The following is a 27,219-nucleotide window of genomic DNA, read 5'->3' as shown; positions in this document are numbered from 1 at the left end:
TAGGACACATGGCGTAAAATTAAACAACATTTGGAATCCAATTTAGAATTTAATTAGATTTTCTTTCAGCTTTACCTATTAATATATATACATATTAGCATGTAACCCATGCAATCGAGTGGATGCATATAAAATTAAACACAATTTTTATTATAAAAATATAAATAATTAGTCAAATTATTAAAAAAATTTAGCCTGCAACATATGCATTAGTGCATACATTTAGATACATTTAAAATTAAACACAATTTTTATCATAAAAATATAAATAATTAGTCAAATTATTTTTTTTAAAGTAAACGTAATCAATAACATATTAAAATTCTTACCTAAATTTAATACTACTTATGATCATTTTTATTTTTATAATTTTTAATAAGGTAGAACATGTGATGATTTTTGTTGTGTTTGTTGATTTTTATTGAATATATGTGATTGGTTTTTTTTTTTTTTTTAATATTATAGTTTATTAATATTAGATTCTTAGTATTTTGCACTTATTAACTCACTTGGCACAAAAATTAAAAAATTAAGTGGACACATGATACAAACTTAAGTGGATAATTATGGTGTAATCTCCACATAAATTTAGACACATAATACAAAATTAGATTCTAATTTCAAATTTTAATTGAATTTTCTCTAAGTTTTACCTCTGTGTGTGTGCATATATATTGTGCACATTGTGACCTTGTGTGGTGTGTGTTTTGGGGGCATCAAAATAGGTTAAATATTTGGGACTTGGGATTTGGGTACTACTACGATATTGCTTGGTTCACATAAATGACTTGTTTGTGTAATTTTTCTTTTTCTTTTTACTTGAAAACACTGTTTAGTTTTTTAATTTGAAAAATATTGGATACAAAATTAGATAATAGATATGACTTTTGTTTGATTAGTAAGTTATATATAGAAAAGTTAGTTATAATATTTGATAATGCATATAATTCAGAAACATTTATTTTCTTCTATTAATATTTTTTTTTAATACCAAATAAATGTTAGTTTGAATTTTTATTAAAATTTATTCATTCATGCTATGATCCCTTAAGTTGGAATTCTGGTTTCATACCTGTGTCGACCAATCCAGAATGGACTGGTTGAGTCAGATCCAACAGGTGGTTTGGGTTTTCCAATTTTGTGAGCAGCCCTAGTTAGGTAGGACTTGGCTCCTATAGTTGAATTAGTAAATACTACTTAGTAGGATACTTTCAATATTTTTCTTTGAAATGATGTAAGTTACGAAATATTATCCAGATTCAATGATTTTAGGCGTCCAATACCCAAAAAATGATGGTATAGAAGGCTTAAGAAAAAGAATCAGTGCTTTTACAAAGGTTAAAATATCCTTTTTAACAAAGTTTCTCACTGTAAGCTGAGTTGACTAATTGGAACCATCAGCAATGGTACAAAATGCTGATGAATATTACAGTGAATGCCTCAACTAAGTGGACCTGACTGTATTGGAGACAAGCCGAATGTTTAGTCCCCCAATTAGTTTATTTTTGTCAACTTAGATCCTCCCATGAAACTGAAATAATTTCATGCATGTCTTCTTCCTTGCCATTGAAGATTAAAAAAAGGCTTACACTGTAATGGTATCACTAAAAATATATATAGCTCTGATCAGAACCAGTGTGGCTCAATTAAAGTATTTGAATAAAAGGCAATGTAACAGCTTCCCAATTAATTTAAGCCATCTTAAGATGAAGCAAAATTAAGTAATAGTCTACCCCTCAATAAATAAATAAATTAAGTAGTATTATACTAATATTAGGCACATTTTAAAGTCTTAATCTTCTGCACAGAAGTTAATAAATCATGATATCATTATCAATGCTTGATCCCAACGGTTGTGCTAAGTTGACTTAATAAACAATTAAATTGAAACTTAAGCTTAAGAATTATTTGTTTGATAATTGAAACCAACTTTTTAAAGCGGAGAAGCAGCTCACATTTGGTTTAAATTGGAGAGGGTTAATTTTACAGTATATATTTAATATTTCATAAACTTAAAAAGGTGAACATAAAATAACATCATTTAAAATCAATAATAATTCATTATATAGTAGAATAAAATTTTATATGATGAAATGTTATATAACATATATCTTAATCGTGAAATTGATTATTTGCATTTTAAAACAAAAAGAATATTACGTGATTGGTGCATAAGTTGACATAATATGCTTAAGTATTCAAGATGGACTCATATGAAAGTGTTAAAACCTAATCATATATAAACAAATCGAGTGTGAAAAGGATGCGCCAGTAGGTGAATTATTAAAACAATTAAATGGTAAGAACGTTTGCTCTTTTAAAAACCCTTAATCATAATGGTTTTTATTAAGTAATAAAATATGTCATGAGCCATGAGGTGAGGTAGCTGCAAATTCATCATGATGCCTCCAAGAGCACGAAATTAGGCACTCCTTAATTGAACAACGCCAAAAAATGACCCATGTCAAGACGTGTGTGGTACACAATTTTTACACACTCCAACACCTTAACTAGAAGCTCAATCACTTGAGATAAGCACACAGTTATGTCCCTTTCCTTCCTGTTGGGCTTGGTACAGGCTGCCTCAAACTACAACCCTACTCTCACAAGCTTTAGATGAGAGAGAAATAGAGTAGTAGTTAGCTAATTAGAGAAAAAGTAATAGGGAATGGCTTGATTGAAAGCCACCCGAATCTCTCATTACTCAGATATTTATGTATAATATGTATCAGTACTTTTCTTTAAGACGACATGGAGTGAATAATGAGAGAGTGGCATGCTTTTAACGTGCAAGCCCTTGCCCTTTGCCCTTTGCCCTTTGCTTTAATGGGGTTTGTGTATATTCGTGTGACTTAGTCGGCATAGTGTGAGCTGAAAGAGAGTGAGAAACGGACCTAAACGTTAACATACACCCACCCTCCTTGAACTGTCTTTACCTCTAAATTTGCCTTTTTCAGTTATGCTTTCTCTTTCTAACCAAATTCTCACCTCTAATTTTCACCTAACTCTATACTCTCTCTCTAAATATGTATCACTAAAACCTGCTTAGTGAAGTAACCAAAATATTAATCTAGCTGGTTAATTATAGAAACAAAATATAATTAATGACCATGAGAACCGTATTAATCTTTTTTTAGAAATAATTGTAATATATTACTAACTCTGCAGAGAAAATTGGGTTTAAATTTTAATAAAGAAAAAAAAAAAAAAAAAAAAACTAAAACTAAAACTAGTAGACAGAATAGGATTCTCCGAATATAGAAGCGTGCCTTTACGTGCATTTAAAGCGCGTTGAAAGTAAAACTTTTCTTGTTAATAACACTTCGAAGGTTGGAAACGCAAGGAAGATTTTGGTGGCAGACTAATTTTAAGGTAACTGTTCACTGGGGACGGCATTGCATTTGCATTGACTCCCAACAAAACCCTCTTAATATTGTTACCATATTCACTATATAAAAATATATATATATATATATACACATCAACAACAAAGCTATTCCTTACCCATTCACTATATATATCAACACCCACTCTCCCAACCTTGCTTACTTCATTCCTCTCTTCTATCACTTTACTTCTTTGTATTCTCTCAATACTTTTCATCATATTCCTACTTTCTTTCTTTCTTTCTTTGTGTGAGTAAGTTCTCTCTCTCTCTCTCTAGCTAGCTATTGCTCTTTTTTTCTTATGGACGGTCAAGAAGAAGTAGCTGTCATGGGGTCTAATGGTAACACCCAAATCGTCAAAGGCAAGCGTACCAAGCGCCAGAGGCCCTTGTCTCCCTTTGATCTTGCTCTCACTTCTAGCTCATCAAGTGTTGGACTTGCTGGAAGTGGTAACACTAGTGATTATGCTTCGATTTCATCACCATCAGCAGGAACTAATTGCGAAGTGGATGTATATGAGAGCACTGAAGAAGAGGAAGACATGGCTAATTGTTTGATTCTCTTAGCCAAAGGTGTTGGTACAAGGCAATCGCCGGAATTAGCCACAACCACAACAACAGCAACTACTGCTACTACTACCAAGTCCGGGTTCTATATTTACGAGTGCAAGACCTGTAACCGGGCTTTCCCTTCATTTCAAGCCCTTGGTGGTCACAGAGCAAGTCACAAAAAGCCTAAGCCGATGATAGAAGAGAAAAAAGCAGCACCAACACCACCATCCACAGAATATGTTGAAGAAGCGCAAATCAATATTAGAAACAATTGTACCACTAGTGCTCCTCCCAAACATGTCCAAATTGGTGCGGCACCCAACAAAGGTTTGATCAATACCAACAACAACAAGACCAAAATCCATGAGTGTTCCATATGTGGTTTGGAATTTATGTCTGGTCAAGCCCTTGGTGGACACATGAGACGGCATAGATCAGCGGTAGCAGCATCACCAAGCCAAATGGTGACGATGGGCGTTGAAACAACAATAAGTACCACTTTGGAATCCAAGCACGTTGAGATCAAGCCAAGAAGAAATATTCTATCTTTGGATCTAAATCTTCCAGCACCAGAAGATGATTCTAAGTTCCAATTCACATCATCAGCAGCACAACAAAGTCTTGTGTTCTCCGCCTCAGCCTTGGTGGATTGCCATTACTAGGATGTGAGGGAAACCAAAAAAAAAAAATTTATTGGTTATTCTTGATCAATGTGAATTATATCATTATTTTAAGTTACTATTTTTATTATTAATATTCATACTTGTCAATTCTTTGAATTCATATTTTTTTTTTTATTGTTGTTTGCTATATTGATGATCTACTTGTTGAAGTTAGAGTGCTTGAATACTTTGAGTAAGTAAGTGGTTAGTGTTCATGGTTGCCTTTCATTCACGAAAAGTGAGTGATGGGGCATCTTTTTTTTTCTTTTCTTTTTTTCCTTCTTCTTTAATTTTGTATGTTCTTTTTTAAGTGGGAGAGCGATGTGTAACACTTAAGAGAGAGAGAGAGAGAGAGAGAGAGAGATGGCGTGGCTAGGGTTTGGCAGCACCACCACCACAACCAAAAGTCGTGGATTAGGTTCCATTTTTGTGTGTTTCTTTGATTACAATAAAGTTAAACACACGCACATACACTCTTTCTCTCTCTCACACAGACACACAAACACACACAGTGACGCATATCAGTTTCATTAGAAGACAAAGAATAAATGGATAGAAAGCTGAGTTGGTAACTGCCATTGCCATACGTATCCACCTGTTTCTCTTATAATTATTTTGTTTTTTGTTATTACTATATATATATATTACTATTGCTTTCTCTTTTCGTTTTTCTATTCCTATGGTCCACCATACTTTTAGCACTAAGCCTAACAGTTACACCTAATTAACCAACTATCTCATCCCTTACTTTGCAAGTCACTTTTGCTAAATTTGAGATCGTCTCTCTCATGGGGTCCTGACCTTGTTGCCACAGTAATATTCTCCCAAGAAGATACTCCTAACTCATACCACAAAAGTACATTTGGTTATAACTTACTTATTAAGGTCCACAAGATTATTTGGCCCCGCTATCCATTTTGTTTTGGTAGCTCACTTAAACACTGGAATCAAATTCTTTCTTCATCAATTACATACTCTCTGTTTTTTAGGTTATCCTTGTACTTTTTTTATGACAATGTTAAGAATTAGAATAAGTTTAGATTAGATACACCCATTGGGAACATTTCAATAATCTAAAAAAAAAAAAAAAAAATGTAAAAAGTTTTGTATTTATAACATTACTAAAAGAATTATTCACATCTAATTTCCTCTATGTTGTTGTTATGAGATTTAAGGCGAGTTTGGCACTAGCTTGTAAGCCACCTTTTTGTTTTTTTTAGTTTTGATGTATAGTTTTTTAAAATCTTTTTATTTATTTATACAAATATAAGTATATTTTAACATGCTTTCAACAAAAAGCTATATAAGCTGTTCCTTCCTAAATGGACAGTAGTGATTGATTCGTGTACTGATCATGTGTTGTACAAATTAATAAATATCTTTTAGAGAGAGAGAGAGATATTTGGGAGACCAAGTGGCTTACACAAATCAATTATGCAAGAGTTTGTAATGTGCACGTTTTGGTGAATAATGGTAACTGGTAAGCGAAGCATGTGGATACATTGCGTGAGATGTCCAAATTCATGGTGAGTGAGAGAGAGAGTGTGTGTGAACTGTGAAGATCATCATTGACATTTGGCCATCTAGTGGGGGGGTTACCTTATTATTTAAAAACAATCAAATATTCTCCTGTACATTATTCTATGCAATAAAGGAGCCAACACAAAATGTTTTTATTTTTTCTGATTCAAAACAAAAATAGTATCAGTTCCTTTTATAAATTTAATTCATTTTTTTTTAATTCAATAGTTACGAGACACAGAGAATTTGCACTCTATATTTATTTGATAAAAATACTATGAAGTGTCAATTGAATAAGTTTTTACAAGTCACTCAACTACTTAAAATTGTGGGTTCTAATTAGCTCAATTGATAAAGTCTATAATGGCTGAATAAGAGATTTGAGATTCAATCTCTACTTACACTAAAAACTGACTGGTGTCTTGGTCTGATAATAAAAGAGTTATTATTAGAAACGAACGTCATAGGGTGAAATTCTCTCTCAAAAAAAAAAAAAAAAACTACTTAAAACTAAATATTTGTGTACACTAAAAAAGATGGATACAATTATGCCTACCATTATTATTTTTTTCTTTTTTTTATAGAACCGTTATGGTTCCGTAAATAAAAGTATATTTATTTACTTTGCATATAATTTTCAGAAAAACATAAGAAGGTTAATGTGGATAATATGCCCTTTTGCTTGAAACATAAAATTCTTCACATTTTTTTTTTTTTTTGAATAATGCTAGAGATACAACTATTTTACAAAAAAATTTACAAACTACTGATGTGGCCAATGATTATTGGTAAATGAAAAACTGATATTAACAGTTGGCCTAAATAAAAACCAATAAAAGGTTGGTCATATCAGCAGTTTGTAAAAATGTTGTAAAATAATTTGTATCTATAGCATTACTTTTTTTTTATTATAACCGTAAATTGTGATTAGAACAAAATTATTTTTACATAATTTTTTTGAGAAAATAATAATACTTTTTTTTGAAATCGAAAATAATAATACTTATTAAAACATATAAACATGAAAGTAATATATCAAGTTTTTTTGCATGACTAGGTGTTACTGATCAACATCAGTTATAACACTTACTAATCTTCTTTACCAATTTTCAGCCTACTTTTATGGGTTCGTATTTTATGGTAAAATTCATTTTTTTTTTAAATACTAAATATCTTTAACATACAGATAAAAAAATAGAAAAATTTTTTTAAAAAAAATTTACAATAATGTATTTTATGGTAAAATCTAAAATCCAAAACCAAATTGGTTTTTATCTTTCCAAATAAAGGAATGATTTGGTTTGTCTAAAATTAAAATCCTACAAATTGGCTACAATCAATCAACTACTAACTCTCTCAAAAAAAAAAAAAATCAACTACTAATCAAGACGCGACAATGCCATGAATATGCAGAGCTGTCATGTCAGTTTGTCCAAAATAAATTAGAGGTTCTATCTTAGTAATTTAGTTTGACTTCTCATAAAAAGTTGACATGTGGATATTTCTTTCTATATTGAAGTGGCTAGGCATGGTCTCCAACTTCACAGCTGTATGGCTACCCTAAATTCTTGGGTTTTTCCTATTACGTGTGGGAAATTAAAATCCCAAAAATCCAAACTTTCTTTTCCTTTTTCTGTAGGGAAACTGGGAAAACTCCAAAATTTCTTGTATCATAATTCATAATCTCTTTGCTTCACTGTGTTTTAGTGGGGTGGTTTTTCTTTTTGCCCATAGAGACAAAGCCTCGAGTTTTCCGCAAAGTAAAACAACTATGGATTTTCTTCTCCATTAGGTCATAAGGTCATGAACAAACCACTCCAGACCAAAAACAAAAAGCCGCAAATGAATAAGCCTATTAATGGGGTTTGGTTCCCACATGATACCAAATCATCGTTTGGACCAAATTTGGATTTTTTTTTTTTTTTTTTTTTAAATTCTAACACGTAACTGGTGTAAATTTGTTTTTTTTTTTTTTAATACTTTAAAAATAAAATCAAATAAAAAGTGGTAAATTCTATTTTTCTTTTCTTTAGAGATGTAATTAAGAGTTGATTTTTGCTCCATAAAGTAACCAATATTATTCGAGCCTCCTTTTCATTACAGTGGTTCACTCTGGATAAGGTACAGCTAGTTTCAACTTTCAAATACTTGCACTAGTTCTTTCTGCTTATATTAGGTCCATGCACCATTAGTAGATACAGAAACTGAAGGTCCAGTCAAACCTAAGTATGCACAATTACATAGATATTATATTTTTAAACACCTTCAGCACAAAAGTTGTTGCTGTGGTGTAGTGGTTATCACGTTAGTCTTACACACTAAAGGTCCCCAGTTCGATCCTGGGCAGCAACAAAAGCCCTTAGTTTTTCATTTTCGGCCTCTTATTTCATTTGGGCCCATTTGACAATTTGGCAATTAGCCCATTAATGTAGGCTTTCATTCGTGGAAGCGTGGAGCTACGTTAAATACTTTGTCTCTTATTCTGTGGGGGAAAGTTCATAAAAATGAATTTTTGGCATCTTTTTTCATTTGGGCCCAATTGACAAATTGGCAATTAGCCCATTGATGTAGGCTTCCATTGGTGGAACCATGTTAAAATTCTTGTCTCTTATTTTGTTGAGGAAAGTACATAAAAGAAAAATCCTATAGTTTAATTCTTGGAACACATTAAATCCCAAATTTTTAAATGGGACACTTTAAAGTTTAAACCATATACTTTCACAAATATACCCAAAACAAAAACCCAATCTGGGGTTTAAAGTAAGTATTCAATTTATGAAAGTGGAATTTTAAAAGTCACATTTAAAAGTGTCGGGTTTAATGTGTCCCAAATATAAAATTATGGGTTTATTATTATTATTATTTTTAATGTACTTTCCCCTATTTTTTGAATGCTTCTTTAAACTTTCACGAGCTCTTTCCAATGGTGTGAATATGACATATCCAAGACAAGGCAACCAAAACCTAGAAACCAAAGAATGTGAAAATGGTTCATGCCATGTATGCCTAAGAGCATCCACAGTAGTAGAGTTAAAAGTTTAACTTTTTAATTTCACCAAAAGTTATTTTATCTATTTTACCTACACACATGCTGCAACCGTGAATTTATTTTAACTTTCAACACAATAAAATAATATAAACATCACAATAAAATAATATAATCACAACAATAAAATAATATATCTCACTATCCAAAAAAAATCCACCGCACCAACCACAATCACCTCTACCATCAGCCACAGCCACAATCACCACCACCACCAGTCCACAGCAGCAAAAAAAAAAAAAAAAAAAAAAAAAAAAAACCAAATCTCCAATCTTTTTCCTCAACCCAGACCAAACAAAATCACCTATCACAAACAAAATAAAAAATCACCAATCACAAACAAGCACAACGTCGGTGAGCAAGCACAACCATGAGCAAACACTCCGATTGACGGCGTGGGTCTGAGCTGATTGGCAGCTTGGGACAACGGTGAAATAAAGGTGAGAATTTGAGAGAGTGAGCTTGAGAGAGTTTTGAGAGATGAGAGCTTTAGATGAGGCGGATGGCGGCGTGGGTCTGAGGTCGATTAGCAGCTTGGGACGGTTGCTATGTCAGTGACGTTGAAGATGACAAGGGCCAGCGGCGGTGAGCTTGAGAGAGTTTTGTGAGAGAGTTGAGAGCTTCAGTGACACTCAGAGAGGGGCGTGAAAAAAAAAAAAAAAAAAAAAAAAAAAAAAAACCATATTATTTTTAATCCCAAGCTGGATAAAAAATTGCTTTTTTTTTTCTCCAAGCTACAGTGCACATCTATAGATAGATGTGCATTAGCAATTAAGCTAAAAAATATAGATATTGCACCACTACTGTAGGGGTGTTTTTTGTGTTTTGATAGAGCTAAAATAGCAATATAGCTATTTAACTTCACTGCTTCAAGTACTCTAAGATAGTCACAACCAAACTCAAAACCATACTTCTACACCTCTCCCAAGAATCAAAATGAGAATCATGAGTGATTGATTCATTAACAACTTATAAGAAGTTTGTTGAGGATATCCCACTATATTAGAGCCATAAAAAGAGAACCAACTAAATACCTAAAAAAAGAATGTGCAAATTTGAAACAAAACAAACGGCTTGGTTCTTTAGAGCCTAACATACAGGAGATGAAGGTTGAACTAACAACAGTAGAAATGGCAAAGCTGTAAGCAAGTTGGATTAATATAATTACACACAAGCATAATTACATGTATGTCAATCCCCATTAGGCATCCACATGACTCCATATTACATCAATCGTGCTCCTCCTGCAAAAAATAAAAAAAGAAAGAAATATATTTTAACATTTGCATTTGCAGATTCTGTTGACAATGAAAATGATTAGAACTGCAGTCCCTGGCCATAGCTCTGGCTTTTGATGCGTGCACTCTCACTTTTGGTTCAATATAATTATAATTTCAAGCAAAAATAAAATTGAACTACAGGCTAATCTTATTTAAGTCATATGAAATGGATTTTCTGTTTCAGTAATTACAGAAAGTGCAGTAATTATGTGGAAATGGAACAAGTATTGTAGAAATGAAATTTTGGTCAACTCTAGCTTCACTTATTATGCCAACATGCCGATTGTGGACATACTTCATTTAATTTAATAATCAATTCCAGATTCCTCTAAGTAAAGCATTTAATAAGTTAATCACTCATTTCATATCTGGTCCAGCATCCCTAGAGCACTCTTTTGTCACCAGCACAGAATAGCATAATAGCCTTAGTTAGGGACAACACTACTCCCCCAAGAACTTCTTTATCATTATCACAAAATAATAATATTAAAAAAATAAAAAAAATAAAAAATTATTGCAGAGTATGAAGTACCCATAGGATATGCTAATACTTTTCAAAAATCATTAAGGAAAACAACATGAAAGATGATACTAAATTCTAGTAATTTCTTTTGCACCAAAATGTAAAAGCAAGAATTCCCAGTGATTTCTTTTCTGGTAATTTGGATGGCTAGATGGTTTTCTGATAAGTGTGTGTGTGTGTATATAATCCACTCTTGAAATTTACGATTTACCAAAGCCCATTTACCTTAGATGTGCAAGCTAGTAGCACAAATGTTCCAACCAGAGCTTGGGGCACCACAAGGTGCTGGTTCTTAGTTGGCAAACACATTTAACCTCACTCGAGCAGTAACTTCTGGGTGAAGCTTCAACTCTGCAACATATTCTCCCGTTTCCCGGATTTCTGGAAGAGAAACAATTCTCTTGTCCACATCCCTAAAGATATATGAAAGATAGCAATTCAACAAACACAAGCATTAAAAAAATTACATGCTACTAAATTTAAGGTTCATGAGATGCTGATTTTAACCAAAATGAAAATATTGTAGCAAGTTTCTACTGCTTAATAGAATAAAATGGTGCTGTGTAGGTATATTGATTCATCAGATGAACTTCTGTCAGCAAGTTTTGAAACCTGTAAATGTGAACACAAATCTAGGATTTTATTTGGCATGAAGAAAGATTTAGAAATCAAGACTCAACTGGCAAAATAACATGGAGAAAAGCTGGGAAGGTAGAGGCAACTATAAAATTCATGAATGAATTTAAAGAAAAATATTGTCTACAAATATGAAAAGATTACAATTGGAATTAGGAGAACAAAGAATTGATAAGATAAAAGAGAACACTGTCCTGGAATTATAAAGGTTTCAGAGATTTTCAAATATGTCAGAACTTGTGAACACTATTTACATATTAATAGCAAATCACTGAAACTTGTGCAAGGAAAAAACGCGCATATATCGTCAGAATTGGGAAAATATAAAGATAGTAATGTCAATAAAGGTGGTACCTCTGAAGTTGTGCCTTGATTATGTCAACAAGATCTTGAGCAGTTACACTGCCAAAACAATTTTGTATCAGTCAATATCTAAACAATAGAATTTATGACTTCATAATGCACAAGATCCAAGTTCCAACTCACCTTCCAAAAATTTGTTTCCCTTTCCCACCTTTGCGCTTCACCTTAAAAGCTCCAACAGTTTCAAAGATCAGAGCAAGTTGCTGTGCCTCTTCTTTTACCTGAAGAAAGATGTTATTATCTAATAAAATGATATAGGGCTCATTAATCTTACACACACACACACACACACACATATATATATATTGAAGGGCAGGGAAGGTGGAGCTATAGTAGAGGTTTTACTAGCAAGAGAATGTAATTGAAGTTTTTTTTTTTTTTTTTTTTTTTTTTTTTAAAAAAAAAAAAAAAAAGGGGTATAATAATGTAATTGAAGATATGGTTCATTTCAGCAGTCAATTGAAATAATCCTGTTATTTGGCATTTGAAGTCACAGTGAGTTCATAAGAGTACTGCCAGGGTCTAAGAAAAAATAGATCCTTTAATATGAAAATGAAAGTAAGACAACGCTCTTAGTCCTACTAATAGCAAGTTTTTCTTTTTCACCATTACAATGGAATATGAACAATTTAAGTTGCTGTGATCCTCAAAAGGACAGAAAACAGAATCACAACTTACAAGAAACTGAAATAAATTAGGCCAATTTCCATCACAAAACTATTATATGAGTACCCCAATGTTTAAAGACTTCAAATGTTTTAACTACAAACTGCTTCTGGCCTTAGATCAAAATGTGTAAATGGAATTAACCTAAAAACAATTCAGCCATACATGAAGAAAATATTATTACAACCATAAAATGCAATAAAATTTTATCCGTTTTTTCAATCAATAAAGTTTTACTTAATTACCCTTTTTTTCTCAGCCTCAATTCTCTCCTCTTCCATTCGCATTTCCCTATACAAAGAATGAAGAAAATGCAATAAAATTTCATATTAAAAGAATGAGGATAGTTTCATTAAAATTTTTTTTTAAAAGTATAAGGATAGATTCATTTTCTACCAAGAATATGATACTAAATTCTATGATTTGGAACCTGAACCAACTATCTGTCCCCTAACATATGAACCCACTCTTTTTAAAAAAGCACTGCAGTACCTTAGTGTTTAAGTGCCAAAGTTTTTAGCGCTATGCAAGATCGTGAAATTCAATTTTAGAGCTTATGTACACATGAACAAGAGTTTTGACCTTTTGGGTGAAACTTTGATGCAGCCATGGAAGACCGAGTTGTTACTACATTGGCATTTTGTCCATTTCAAGATTTGCTTTTTTAGGTCAATGTGTGAAGTCCATTGAAGCAAGTCATATAGTTTTAAAGGTCTAGTGATAAGTGATATAAGGTTAAAAAAAAAAAATTTAATTTGGGTTTTTATTTTACAAGTTATTGTCAATTTTGTAGGGCAGAACCTCTCATTTCTGCAACTCCTGCGAATTATGGGTATTTTAAAAAATTAATTGGGTCCATAATTTTCTAATAGATTTCAAGTATTTTTGGTTTATTTCCTTTGAGTCCAAGTTGTCTTTTATTACTATATTAGATTTTTACTTTACTTTTCTGGTTAGGAGTTGTTTAATACTTTACTAGTTAAAAAATTTCCGTTTCTTCTGATGATTTTATGGGTCAATCATTTGCTTCAATCATTTGCTTCATTGGTTCCAATGGTGGCAGCTGCAGAATTTGCCATTGGGTTCACCATTTTCGTTATTACTTTCCAAGTCTCTGAGGGAATTGTTGTAGAAATAGAATCCATTAATAGCAGATTAAGCATGACTCCAAGAGAATTACCAAAATACAAAGTTCTCTATGCCTTTCATCCTATTCTTTCCTTTTCTTTTTGAATTCATGCATACTGTTCAGCTACTGTTCACATGAACTTTTCACAGTTTGTGGACAAATTTGATATCTTCTCACCTCATTTACAACCATAAATTAAATACCTCCCCTGTCCTACTAAAACCCTAGCTATAACCATAATATTCTTTCTAAAAACAAATCCAAAAATTCTCCTGACCCTAAATGGTTAAACCTACCACAAGCACACATAGACAGATTTCCCAATCTGTCCTATGTCAACATCATGATAAGCTATTTTTAGGGAAATACTAAGACCACCATTAACACCTTTAGCCACCAGCATCTCCTCCATAACTAACATTATACCTTCATTCACCATGAATACCACCCAAAAGTAGTGGAGCAATCCTTAGGTATCTGAGGCTTAGGGGGTGATTGTCTATATTTTGGGATGATGCAGACCAATGTGGTTGAATTGCCATAAGTAAAATAATTATAATAATAATAAAGGAAGAGCAAAAGGAAAAGGCGTTTATAGCCTTTAGGTTGGGGGGTGATGGAGCATTGAGGATGGCATATGTAATTAAGGCTGATAAGTGTGGTAGTTTTTGGTGGTGGTTTCAGTAGGTTGAGATAGATACAGAATGGTGAAGTGTCAGTAAAGAAAAATGTGAAGGAGATAACATCGATGGTGATTTCCTGTGGAGATGGAAAATGTAAATAGTGGTGTGTCACAGTAACACTAGGTGGAATAAAAGGTGAACGTTGGCCATAAATTAAGGTGATAAAGTCAATGACACAGGAGATAATGTAGCTAGAGGTGCTTATGGTAATTGTAAGAATGCTAGATGGACTTGGTACACAGGCAGCTCATTGTCAATCTTGGGGATCATGAAAGATGTACTAATGTGTTTTACACAGTGGATGGTTGTCAATAACCACGGAGGTTGGTAGTAGCGATGAAGAGGAACGCAGTGGATGAGGTTGCTGGGGTGGAGGCAACCTTGTCCATTAAATAACTACTTATATTAATGTCCTAAAAACTCTTATCATTTGGTAGCATTTTGGCCCCCTCAGAACAACAGTGATATGTGAGTTTCAAGATTCACTGCGGTTCCTATTTTGCACAGAAGATTGTGTGGATGCCTATAATTGCATCTAATATGACCCAAAGTACCAAATATGTGCCCAACTTTACTAATTCTGACTCAAACAACATTTCCAAATAGTTTGCACTATCTTATCTGTTTGATAAATTTCCCAACTGACACTAACTTACATTGTTACATTGTTTCATACTTTTATCAAATATCTTATATTTGGAACTAGAAATTTGAGGGACAACAAAGCTAACACAATCCAAAGATAAAATGGTTTCAATTATACATTACTTGAGCAGAATGGGAGTGACAATCTGGGCCTTTCCCGTAGGCAGCAAAAAATTCCTATAAAACCCAGCTTTAACATCAAGTAGCTGCCCCATCTTTCCCAGGTATTCCACGTCCTCCTTCAAAATTACCTAACCACAGCATTAACAACAACAACCCCATTATAATGCTGCCACAAAGTCGAGCACAGAAAGACTTTATATAAGAGAATAGCAAAAAAAAGTGAAACCCATTTCGTTTTTTGATGATTATGTTAATCTTTATATCTACCTTTCGGGTCTTCTTGGCTTTCTTCTGAGCCAAAATGACCAAGGCTGTTCTTCTGTCCGATAGTTTAGAAGCTTCGTTTGAGTTTCCACCGAAGCTCCTGAGCCACGAAGAAGAACTCCATGACAGAGTCGAAGCTGTAGATGCCATTGCCACACCAAAAGCCACTCACACTCACTGACTGTCTCTCTTTTTGTGTCTCTGATTTTGGTCTGTTTAATGATCTTATCTCTTTATGGGTGTGTCTTCGTTTTTGTTACAGAGTTTAACGTTTTTGTTTGTTTTATCATTTTGACCTCCATACAATAGAGAAACTATAATGTTTCCCAGTTGCAAGTTTTGAATTGCACTATTGCCCTCTTGTTGGTGTGCTCTTTATGCAAATTGAAATTGGGTTGGACTTGGATTAGAGGCTTTTAGAGCTCAAGTTATACATAAAGATAAACCCAATGTTTTCAGATCATTATCACTCTAACATAGCCCAAGTTTATATGTTAGCTTTGGGCCTAACTTATAAACTAAACCATCCTTCCTTTGAACGGGGTTATTTACACCTTTAAAAAAAATGCACAATTTTTTTAAGCATTATCTAATTTAAGATATAACCCTTTTTTTACACAATAAAAAGAATAAGTTCATCTAAGTGCACAACAAACCAAAAGGAAAAAATAAAAAATAAAATTACATTGGTCTCTTAAGTGGGTTTTTTCTTAAAATATGAAGTTTTGTTATGATTTATTTAGTGCAATTACACTCCTTCTAGTTAGGGCCGGCCCTAGGCTTAGGCCAATTAGGCCATTGCCTAGGGCCCCCTTACTAGAGAAGGTCCCAAATTTGGGAGCAAATTTATTTATTTATTTATTTTTTATATATAAATATTTTTGGGAGATATTAAAACATTTTAGTTTACATTTTTTTCACTATTAAGAAGGCTCAAATAATTAAGTAATGCTAGAGATAGAGATAAGACAAATTTAAATAAACAGGTCTTACAAATAGACGTGTTACTAATCACAAGTAATTCAAATAGGAAAATGTTAAAAATACTATAAATTTTACTACATAACCTTTATTTATTTAATTATTTTTATACAAGATAAAAATTCTATTTTAGCCTAATCTAAGTATATATGTATGCGAAACTCTCTTTTAGAGACTTAAATATTAGCCATTGTCCCCTACACCTCACAAGAACTTATACTTGTAGAGTGATCACTGCACCAATGGTGCGTGGTAGTCTCCATAACTTTTATAATTTGATGTGACAATAAATATGATAAGTAGATTTCAACAAATTATTGAATGCATTTTTGAATGAATATTTGTGATTGATGATATATCTTTGTAATTCTTATGTTGTAAATTTTATAATATTTCTAGTATTTTTGTAAGCATCATATCATTGATCACATCCATTACGACGCCAGTTTGTAGTAAAATTTGTTATAACTTTAGCATTTTCTCCAAAAAAAAAATCATATTAAAGAGTAAAAAAAATGGATTTAAAAAAATTTATTATATAAAATGCTAGTTAAATATTATTTAAGTGATAACATAAATGCCCCATTTGAAAATTTCACCTTAGGCCTTGAAAACACTTGGGCCGGCCCTGCTTCTAGTTAACTTCATTTCTTACACTTTGTATAAGCACATTAAAAAATTCATTACATCAAAGTGCTAAGATACTGGAGGTTAAAGTAATAGTCTAGTAATAATGAGATATTTTGTAGTACATTATGCTTATGGTTTGACCTTCTTCCCCTTTTTTCTATCTAAATATGAAAAGAAAATGATAAGACATTTCATTTGAATTAAAAGTGTAATTAGATACCTAAAAATCATATAGAATTCTATTGGTTTGGCCTAATTTGGGCAATGGGAAAAGTTTTGGTCAAGTGTTCTATTGCATTAGATTCGTCAAGATAGTAATACATACCTAAAATTGAACATGTGTCACTATTTTAACAGGTCCAATACACTAAACCCAAGCCAAATCATTGAATAATATCATTGAATTGATACTAGTTCCTTCGTGTTGGCAGCCAAACTTCCTTCCTTTAAATTAATTTTACAAGAATGAGCCCATTCAAATGGCACATATTTTTGAAGTGATGTGGACTTTGGAGCAAGTAAAAGAATTGTGGCACTTTTTTTTCCTCCCACATTTTCGGCAATGGCATTGCCACAAAGCCATTTCACTTTTTTTTTGTTTTTTTTTTTTGAGAAATGATAATTGCACACAATTTTTACAACAAATTCTAATTGGTAGGTTGTTACTGATTATTATTATTGGATTAAAAAAGTAATCTCAGTGTTAAATTTAAATTTGAACTAATAATAACTAATTATCTGTGCTTTATTGTAAAAATATTGTAAAAATATTGTGTGCGTAGCACGTTATATTTTTTTTAATTTCTCCCAGATTTCGGCAACCACCTTTTTTTTTTTTTTTTTTTTTTTTCCTTCCTATTTTCGGCAATGACATTGCCACAATAGGCACAAATTTTTTCCCCCCTATTTCAGCAATGCCATTGCCGCAATTGCTTTCCTTTGGGCACCCCACACTTCGAGCACTTCTCACACTCACTCAGTCAACGTTCTGGGTAGTAGGAATTTCGGTAATACCATTGCCAAAATTCAACATTTTCTCTCTTCCACTTTTTCTCTTTCTCTCTCATATTTTTGTTGGAATTTTGGCAATGGTGTTGCCGAAATTCTCTCTTTCACCTCATTTTTCCAAATAAGTTGGAACAGTGCCCATAATACAAATAAATTTTAGATTCAACAATATTCAACCAAAAGACTCTAAGTAAGATAGTTTTCCACATGAAAAAAAGAAAAAAAAAAACAAAAATACAAAAAGTCTTTCTTTAATCCCATCTTCCTGGATATAATCGGCACGGAATTTAAAAGCGACAAGGACCGTGGAGCAAGAAGCCTAGGCCCTAGAGAGTTAAATAAGTCTCTCAAGGCTTTGGAGAAAAAAACACTAAACTTCAAAAAGTTACTAGGCTTTTTAGACTTGGGCTTGTCAACAAGCCTAAAAAGCAAAACTTCTCTTACGACTACATAGCGATGCGAAGGCTTTTTAGACTTGGGCTTGTCAACAAGCCTAAAAAGCAAAACTTCTCTTACGAACTATATTACATAGTGATGTGGACTTTGTAGTAACTATAGTAAGTAGCCTAAAAAAAAGTCTCACACGCCGTATAGGCCTGCTTTCTCCAATTTTATCCATATCTTTCACAGACGACAAGTTCACAACCACTCTAACTTTGTCATAACTTTATTTTAAGGCTTAAATTATTTTTCTTTCATATTTGCACCTTGCACCCTAGTGACCTCATCACTGATCACATCCTTACAATTGTACTATTATAGTATTATTATACAAGGGTTGATCAATTGGGAAATATCCCATAGCAAATCAACAACAACAATAAAAAAATAGGTTTAATCTCAAGTTTTTTTGGGTCGGTTTTGAATTTGAACCAATTAATCAGAGTTGGTTACTTGTATTCTTTTCCTACACTATCATAACTCATATTCTTCAGCACATCATTAATGGGCATGTTCTTTATTACTTCTAATAATATATTTTTTAATCATTTTTCCATTCCCTAAACATGAATCAACTTGTTCTTTCTCTCTAATGCATGAGTCACTGTTCTCTAAACATGATCAAACCATCTTAAGCTACTCTTCTGCTTTCTTTCATCAATACCTTCAAGTGGAATTCCTCATTTTAAATTCTATCTTCCCATGTATTTCCACTTATCCTTCTTAACGTTCTCATAGCAAATAAAAACACAAAAAACTAGGGCAATACCAAAAGAGGGTCTTAGTTTCACTTTTTCCCCCCTTTGCCAAATATGTAATTGGGAGCCCTAATTATTGACTTAAACCCTTAATTCAATCATATTAATATTTTGGAATGATTTATTGAATAATTAGAATATAAAGGATATAGTTTTATGCATAAATTGGGGACTGTGTAACAACTGTTAACCGAAATTGAATTATTAAGAAAGAAACTAAAGTTCCTTATTAGAGATATGAATTCATAACTTAATCAAATTATGATTGTGTTGAGGTGATTTAATAAAATGAAATATTTAGGGATTGGATATTTTGTGCTATATGTGGCTTTCAAAGATTTGAGCGCTTTGATGTTGAATTCAAGGTTCCTACTTCCTATATGAAATTCAAGTATCTAATTACACGTTTGAACATGAGATGGTCAAGGTTGTACATTAAAGAGGATTTTCACTTGAGTTAGACTTTTTGTATATCAAAGTTTCATATTTCAAAATAGGACATGTTTTTATGGAAAGTGAAGGCCCTTATTGAGTTCCGGGTTGTTCAATTATGGACTCACCATTTGATCTGGCTTCAATTTTATTCCCTACCATTTTTTTTTTACTAATATGTATCCCCTAATCTTATCAACAAGATGATTTTCATGAATTTTTGCATAAAGCTCCATTCTCAACATTCAGTTTATCAATTTATAAGGCTAGATCTTGTTCTACTGCTTTAAGGTCTTCTAAGAAACTCGGCTTAAAAAGCTTAAGCTCCGGTTATGTATTTTCTTACATTGGTTAAATGTAAAACTCATTAAAATACAAATTGTTTAACTAAAAGTCTTGCTTTAATTTGCTGGTTGATGGCACAACCTAATACATGAGTTTATGTGTTTATAAAATCACTTCTATTACTATTAAAAAAAAAAAATTATCACTTTCATAACATCATGTCGTAATAATCACAAGGAAAAAAAAAAGTCAACTATTATCTTTTTATTTTTCCCCTCATTCTTTGCACGCCTAGAACAAAATCGACTCTTTGATATACTCCATCGTCTTCTATGTCACCCATTAGTATACTATTTGACTGCATTACTTAATAGTTTATTTGACATAAGCCCTACTTTTCCATTTTCAAGGATCTTCTACAAATCAAAATAGTCTTCTAAAATTATCAACGAAATCCCATTTATACATTATGAGAGAAGAATGAAATTTTTATTGTTTGTAAAAATGTGCCAACCAATAAATTGACTGGAGAAAAATATTTGATATGATGATTGCTATTGCTTCCACAAATACCTATTAGCATAAATTATTGAATTGCCGTCAATAGCCTTGTAGATCAACATATATTACCTGATGTTTTTGATGGAGACATTTATAATTTAAATTCTCCAACTTCCAACTAGGGATGGAGTTACTTGTGGACTGCTAGGGCCTCGGTCCCAGTAGTTCCTTTATAAATACAGTTTTAAAAATTAAAAAAAGATATATAAAGTTTAAATTTGAAGTTGAAATTTTCAATAGATATACTTAATTATCTCTTCGCAATTAAGTTGGCCCAAAAAAATTATAAAAAAAAAATAGAAATCGTCAACTAATCCACACTTACACCCGTTTAAAAAAAAAAAAAAAAAAAAAACCCTATAGTTAATAAATGCTTAAACTTAATGGTGTCTCCATATTGAAGGCATTAACCACTCCAAGAAATGTCTCCAACTCATGCACGGAAATCTCAAGAAGTCCTTGAATTTTGAGAAATGTATAAATTAATCGTTCTGTTGATATTTTATTAATGAGATTGGATGGAAAATACATCACATGAGATGCAGCTAGTGATTCAATAACCTTGCAGTTCAACTTACATCACCTGATGTTTTCGATGAAGGCATCCAGAATTTAAATTCTCCAACCTCCAACCAGGGAGGAGGGAGCCTTGACCCCAGCTCACAAGTAGTTCCTTCATATATATATAAAATTAAAAAAATGAATATATAGAGTTTAGTCTCTTTAGATTTGAAGTTGAAATTTTCAATTGATATACTTAATTATCTCTTAGCAATTAAGTTGTCCCAGACAGAGATAGAAAAAAAAAAAAAAAAAAAAAAAAGAAGAAGAAATAGTCAACTAATCCACGCTTACGCTGGTTCTAAACAAAAAAATCCTATAGTTAATAAATACTTAAACTGAATGGCGTCTCCATATTGAAGGCATTAACCACTTCAAGAAGTGTCTCCAACTCCTGCATGGAAAATTCAAGAAGTCCTTGAATTTTGAAAAATGTCTAAATTAATCGTTCAGTTGCTATTTTGATAACGGGATTAAATGGAAAATGAAAAATGATATGTTTACAACATTTTTACAACAAATCTTAAGTGGCAGGTTGTTACTGGTTGTTATTGTTAGGGCAAAAAAATAATCTTAGTGTTAGTTTCAAATTTGAACCAATAACAACTAACCACCTTTGATTTGTTGTAAAATTGTTGTAGACGTAGCATCTCTCATAGAAAATACATCACATGAGGAAAAATTATTGAATACTTCGGGAGTACAATAAATGTGTACTCTCACTCTCACATAAATTGTAGGTCCCACCATAAATTTAATTAGTGGAACTCACAATTTTGTGACAGAGAGAAGTATGCATTTATGATACTCTATGAATATCCAATAATTACCCTCACGTGAAAAGCAGCAAGGATTCAATTTAATAATATATTCATTTAATGTAAAATGTATTTGAATTTGTTAACAAAATAATGACAAAAAATCAATTTAGAAATTTATTAAAGTACAAGGTCTTATTCTTAAAGAACAATGATTTCAACCCTAAGTTTAGGGGGTCTTCTATATTTTTGCCTTTTTTTCTTTTTTAATTCTCAATGTTTTTTTTTTTTTTTTAATTACACACACACATATATTGGTGTATGGAATTAGGTGCTAGAGAGGATATTACAACATAATGTTGTTTATATACAATAATTTAGGATAGTCTCTGGTTTTAGAGTCAAGAAAAATTATTGTGCAATATATTTAGTATAGAATCATAGGGGATTTTCATGATTAAAGAAAATATAAATTACGTATTGATAGATGATTAAGTTGAAATGCATTAATTTTTTAAACACAAAATAAATATTATTTTAATTTTCCATGTATTAATTTAGTATTGAATTTTTGTTTATATATAAATTCTTATTATTAACTTGTGATTTTTTTTTTGTTCATACTATGCCCCTCTCCCCCCAAAAAAAAAACATAAAATTTTGGCTATGTCCCTACCTCCAACTATCAATGTATAAAATAAAATTAATATATATATATATATATATATATTCGAACTACCGGTACCACTCATATTGATTGTAACGATTCCTTTTGAATTTTCATCTTAACTTAAGACTCAAGAGACCTACCATCCTTAATCGTTGCCAATAGGGTTATTGGCATGAGCTTAGCCTCATCATTTAACTATCAGATCAAGCTAATCAAGGTTTTAGTTCAAATCTATGCAGGGTGAAAAGTAGAGAGAAACATGGTTAAACCCTAACTATAAACTATATCTTAAATTCACAAAAGTATGCAATCCACTAGGCAAAACAAACAAAAAAGGAAAAAAAAAAACCAAAGAGTTGATTGATAATATACTTCAATTTTCGTTGATTGATTGCTATTTTTTTTTTTAGAGATTATAAGAGATGCTAATTTAAATGTTTTAGAATATGGATCGAGATACTCTTAAAAACACTTTAAATTAAACAAAAAAAAAAAAAATCTAATTATAGAGTTTATAATTTTAGGTTGACAACCATAAACAAATGTAACTGTTTACAACTTTGTTTGTTTAATTAATTAGTATTGAATTAATACTAGAATCAAGACAATTCAAGTTCAGAACAATTGAAGACTCAATATTGTAGAAAAGAGACAGCTGGAAGATTGCATTTCAATTGCAGCTCAATTGGTTGAATTCCACTTAACTCAATTGGTCGAAATGCATGTCTCGACCGATCAAGACTCAGGCAGAATGGATTCTCAGCTTATTGTTTCAGTTGTTTGATCTAGGGTTTTGATGGATCTTAATTCTTAAGTGGAAATAAGTACAAACCCTAGAGCACATTTTTGAAGATACAATAGGGTAGTGTTCTGTACGTAGATCTTAAGCTTAAGTCTTTTTTATGACAAACTTGACGTTCTACATCAATAAACTACAACACAATTAGCAAATATAAAATTGGTGGTTTTTTTACAAGCAAATAATAGGATTTAGATTCATGTTGTGGATTGCACGAGGCTGTTCAATTGAAAGATCTTACATTATTTATTGGAAATTCTCTTTAATTCTTATTTGGACTAGGTTGCTTTTTTTTTTTTTTTTGGTGTGAATGGAAAGTTGTAAAGAATCTTAAATTGTTATATGTTAATTGTTATATTTTTTAGATTTTCGCATGCATCACTAGTTATTGTTGTATATATAGGTATATACATGGATAAGTTGTAATAATGATGTTTGAGTTTGGAGAATATTGTTTCATAAAGTTGTTAAAGTGAAAATTCAAGTTCTGGAATTTTCTAAGTGAAAATTCATTATGCATTTTCGATCAGTCGAAGTTTTGGCTCAATTAATCAAAATGGTAAAGAAAAAATCCTGGAGTCTCTAGATGACTCGATCGCTACTCGATTCTTGTTTGACCGATCGAAAAGAGCACTCAATCGATCAAAAGGAATTTTCAATCGATCAAAAATCGTGAATTATGATTTTTAGCATAACTTTTAGATGATTGTTCAGAAAGTTTGAAGAGGTTTTAAGCTTAGTGAACGGTTTTATGAAACATTTTAACTCTCCATACATACCTTTTGATGAAACATAATTCTATGAGTATAAATAGAGGCTTATGTTCACTTGAAAAATAACTAACTCCACAAAACATAGTAAGTTAGATAGAAACACAAGAAATCCTATGGTCATTCTCCAGAATTGCTATATGTAGAATCGAACATCTTGGTTGTATTCTGAGAACAAATTTGTGATAATCTTTTAACAACAATAATGTGGGTGGCAAATATTATATAAGAAAAATAATATTATGTCTCTAAGTTATCTATTTTCTATTTATCTTTTGTGTTAATTTTGTTCTCCTATTATTACTTTGAATAATATCTTTGACGGTTATCAAACCCCCCAAGTTTGGTATTTCTTGTGGGTTAGATAAGGACGTACGTGTCTTATTCGTTTTGATTAGAGGACTGAAGCAGGCCTAACTTTCTATGTCAAAATCTAGGAAATAGGTAAGAGAAAAATTAGGTAGAACAAGAAAAGTAAAGAGTGAGAAAGATTTGAGCGTGCATTAGAGGCTGTTTGGGAACTTTTTTTTGGTCACTCAATTTTCGTCACTCAATTTTCATCACTCATCACTCATCACTCATTACTCATTTTTCATCACTCATCACCCATCACTCTAAAATTAATACCCGTTTGGCTCCATCTTTTTCATGCCATCACTCAAATTTTTTCACACTATTTGTGGGCCCCAGCTCTTTCACTGGCGCAGCTTTTTTTTTTTTTTTTTTTTTTCAATACCCCCAAACCCGAACCAGTGAAAGAAGAAAGGAAGAAAAAAATACCCAGATCACCGAACCCAGGAAAAGGAAAAAAAAAAAAGGATGAATAATGGGAAGATTGAACCTAGGAAAGGAAAAAAAAAAAAAAAAAGAAAGAGGATGAATACCAGGGAGACCGAACCCAGGAAAAGGAAAAAAAAAAAAAAGAGGATGAACACGGGAGAGACCGAACCCAGGAAAAGGAAAAAAAAAAAAAAAGATGAACAATGGGAAGATTGAACCTAGGAAAGGGAAAAAAAAAAAAAAAAAGAAAGAGGATGAATAGCAGGGAGACCGAACCCAGGAAAAGGAAAAAAAAAAAAAAGATGAACACCGGGAGAGACCGAACCCAGGAAAAGGAAAAAAAAAAAAACCAAACCCAGAACCAACGTGAAACGAAAAGAAAAGAAAAAAAGAAAAGAAAGGAGAATGGAAAAGAAACCCAGAAAGTGAGAAAAAGAAGCAAAAGAAGAAGAAGAAAGCAGGTCTGCCGTGAAAGACAAAAAGAAAAGATAAAAAAAAAAAAGAGAAAAGAAGAAAAAGAGAAGCAAATTCTGACTGTGGGGGTTTGGTAATAGTATTTACAATTTTGCCATTGAAAATTGAGAATTGAAAACTGAAAACAGCTTAAAGTTGTTTTCAGTTTCCATAACTCAAAAAGTAGAGAATTGAGTATTGAAAACAGAGTTATGAAAATAGAGTATTGGTGTAGGCAAACGAGTATTTTGCTATGGGTCCCACCATTTTTGAGAATTGAGTTATGAAAACTGAGAATTGAGTCATGAAAATGGGTCATCCAAACAGCCTCTTAATTATAGGCTTGTTTAGTTGATCATAAATAAAGGGTAGGAGACTGTAGAGTACGTGACTAGTCACATGAGAGGATGGTGTAGAGAAATTAGCAAGGATGAGATCTTAGTTGCTATTTTTAGTTGTTTAGGCCATAAATTAAAATGAGTTTTAAACAACTAATTAAGTGAATGAAGTGCCAATATCTTATAACTTAAATAAAATGATACAATCTTTTGTAAGGTGGTTCAAACTTCAAAGGAATCAAAGCCCTTTTTTTTTTGATAAATAAATCAAAGCCCATTAAATACGGGTAAATTAACTTCTTCCAATTAAAAAAAAAAAAATGTAAAGTGACCCATGCTACATTCTTGTGCATTTAGTTTTGTGTCAATGCTTGTGTTAGCTTTCATAGCTGCCGTGTAGTTTGGACTAAATTGGCTGTTTAATAGAAGAGAAAAACTAAAAAACTAAATAAATAATCATGACATTGACGTCGGGTCGTTGATGACCACGAAATTATGGTGTGACTCAGGAGGCTATGGTGTCTAATTGGCTGTTTAATACTCTAATGGTTTGATGCCACATTTCAATTTAACTTGCTGCCAGATATTTTATATGAAAAAATTGAATTATTCACAAATAAAATATATATAGGTAAAAAAAAATTAAATAATCAGACAAGATCGAAAATGAATTGAAATGGTAAAGATTAAAATGAATTTTTCAAAATTATCTCTCTCTCTCTCTCTCTCTCTCCCTCTCTCTCTCATATTATGTGTATTTATTAGAAGTAAGCACACGCAGAGGTAGAGACAGGATTTAAAATATTAAAATATAAAACCTCAAAAAAATAATCTATATTAATAACGAAGTAAATAAAATTTGTAAATAATATGTAGAATTCAACATTTTTGTTCTATATTCTTCAAAGTATTTAAATTTAGGTTCATAGCAAAATCAAGAGTTCGAAATTAAAAGGTGAATTGATATAAGATTAAAAATAATAATAAATAATAATAATAATAATAATAATAATAGAAAAAATAATACAGGCTTTAGAGTTTGAGTACATGGACATTAGTTAAAATATAAGACATACAAATCAATTGAAATACATCAAATGAACAAAAAAATAAAAAGGATAAACATTCAAAATGCCGTGAAAGTGAAATGCTGAAACAGAGGGACAATATAAAAGTTCTTTTTTGTTTAAAAAAAAATGGGATATAAAAGTTTTATTTATAAAAAAAGGGGAGATAAATTTTTTATTTTTTAAACAAAAGTTACAATAATGTGGTTAAAAAGTGCCGTGAATATCTCCTATAACTTTTCCTCATTTTGTTGGTGATACAACTATTTTCTTGCAAGTAGGAACAGCTTTTTGTTCTTTTTCTTCGGTGAGGAGGGGCAGAGCATTTAAGAGGATCCTATATACGCACTGATAGGCATTTTTAAGAGGAGAAGGGGGGCACTTGTCCCCTCGCCACCCCCCCGGCTCTGTGCCCTGGGCACATGCGAAGCAATCTATTGTGAAATAGA

At 31.8% G+C, this 27,219-nt stretch overlaps 2 protein-coding genes and 1 non-coding gene across 3 annotated transcripts; 2 read left to right on the top strand and 1 right to left on the bottom strand.

The window, feature by feature from the left end:
- The first annotated feature begins 3,506 nt into the window (after positions 1 to 3,506).
- Positions 3,507 to 4,716, top strand: LOC111988397 (zinc finger protein ZAT5). Its single transcript, XM_024020185.2, has one exon. The coding sequence runs from the start codon at positions 3,688 to 3,690 to the stop codon at positions 4,597 to 4,599; it is 912 nt and encodes a 303-aa protein (XP_023875953.1). The 5' UTR covers positions 3,507 to 3,687; the 3' UTR covers positions 4,600 to 4,716.
- A 3,683-nt stretch (positions 4,717 to 8,399) lies between these two features.
- TRNAV-UAC (transfer RNA valine (anticodon UAC)) lies at positions 8,400 to 8,472 on the top strand. Its single transcript has one exon. It is a non-coding gene; the product is annotated as a tRNA-Val (tRNA).
- Positions 8,473 to 10,099: 1,627 nt separating this feature from the next.
- LOC111988420 (large ribosomal subunit protein bL9c) lies at positions 10,100 to 15,742 on the bottom strand. The gene is made up of 7 exons (XM_024020210.2): positions 15,482 to 15,742; positions 15,215 to 15,342; positions 12,880 to 12,925; positions 12,092 to 12,189; positions 11,960 to 12,007; positions 11,195 to 11,382; positions 10,100 to 10,410 (listed from the first exon to the last, which is right to left on the bottom strand). The coding sequence occupies exons 1-6, from the start codon at positions 15,626 to 15,628 to the stop codon at positions 11,262 to 11,264; spliced, it is 588 nt and encodes a 195-aa protein (XP_023875978.1). The 5' UTR covers positions 15,629 to 15,742; the 3' UTR covers positions 10,100 to 10,410; positions 11,195 to 11,261.
- Positions 15,743 to 27,219: the final 11,477 nt, after the last annotated feature.

The sequence above is a fragment of the Quercus suber genome, unplaced genomic scaffold, assembly GCF_002906115.3.
Source record: "Quercus suber isolate HL8 unplaced genomic scaffold, Cork oak 2.0 scaffold_26, whole genome shotgun sequence".
NCBI classification, from domain to species: domain Eukaryota; kingdom Viridiplantae; phylum Streptophyta; class Magnoliopsida; order Fagales; family Fagaceae; genus Quercus; species Quercus suber.
This window is presented reverse-complemented; position numbering and strand designations above follow the sequence as displayed.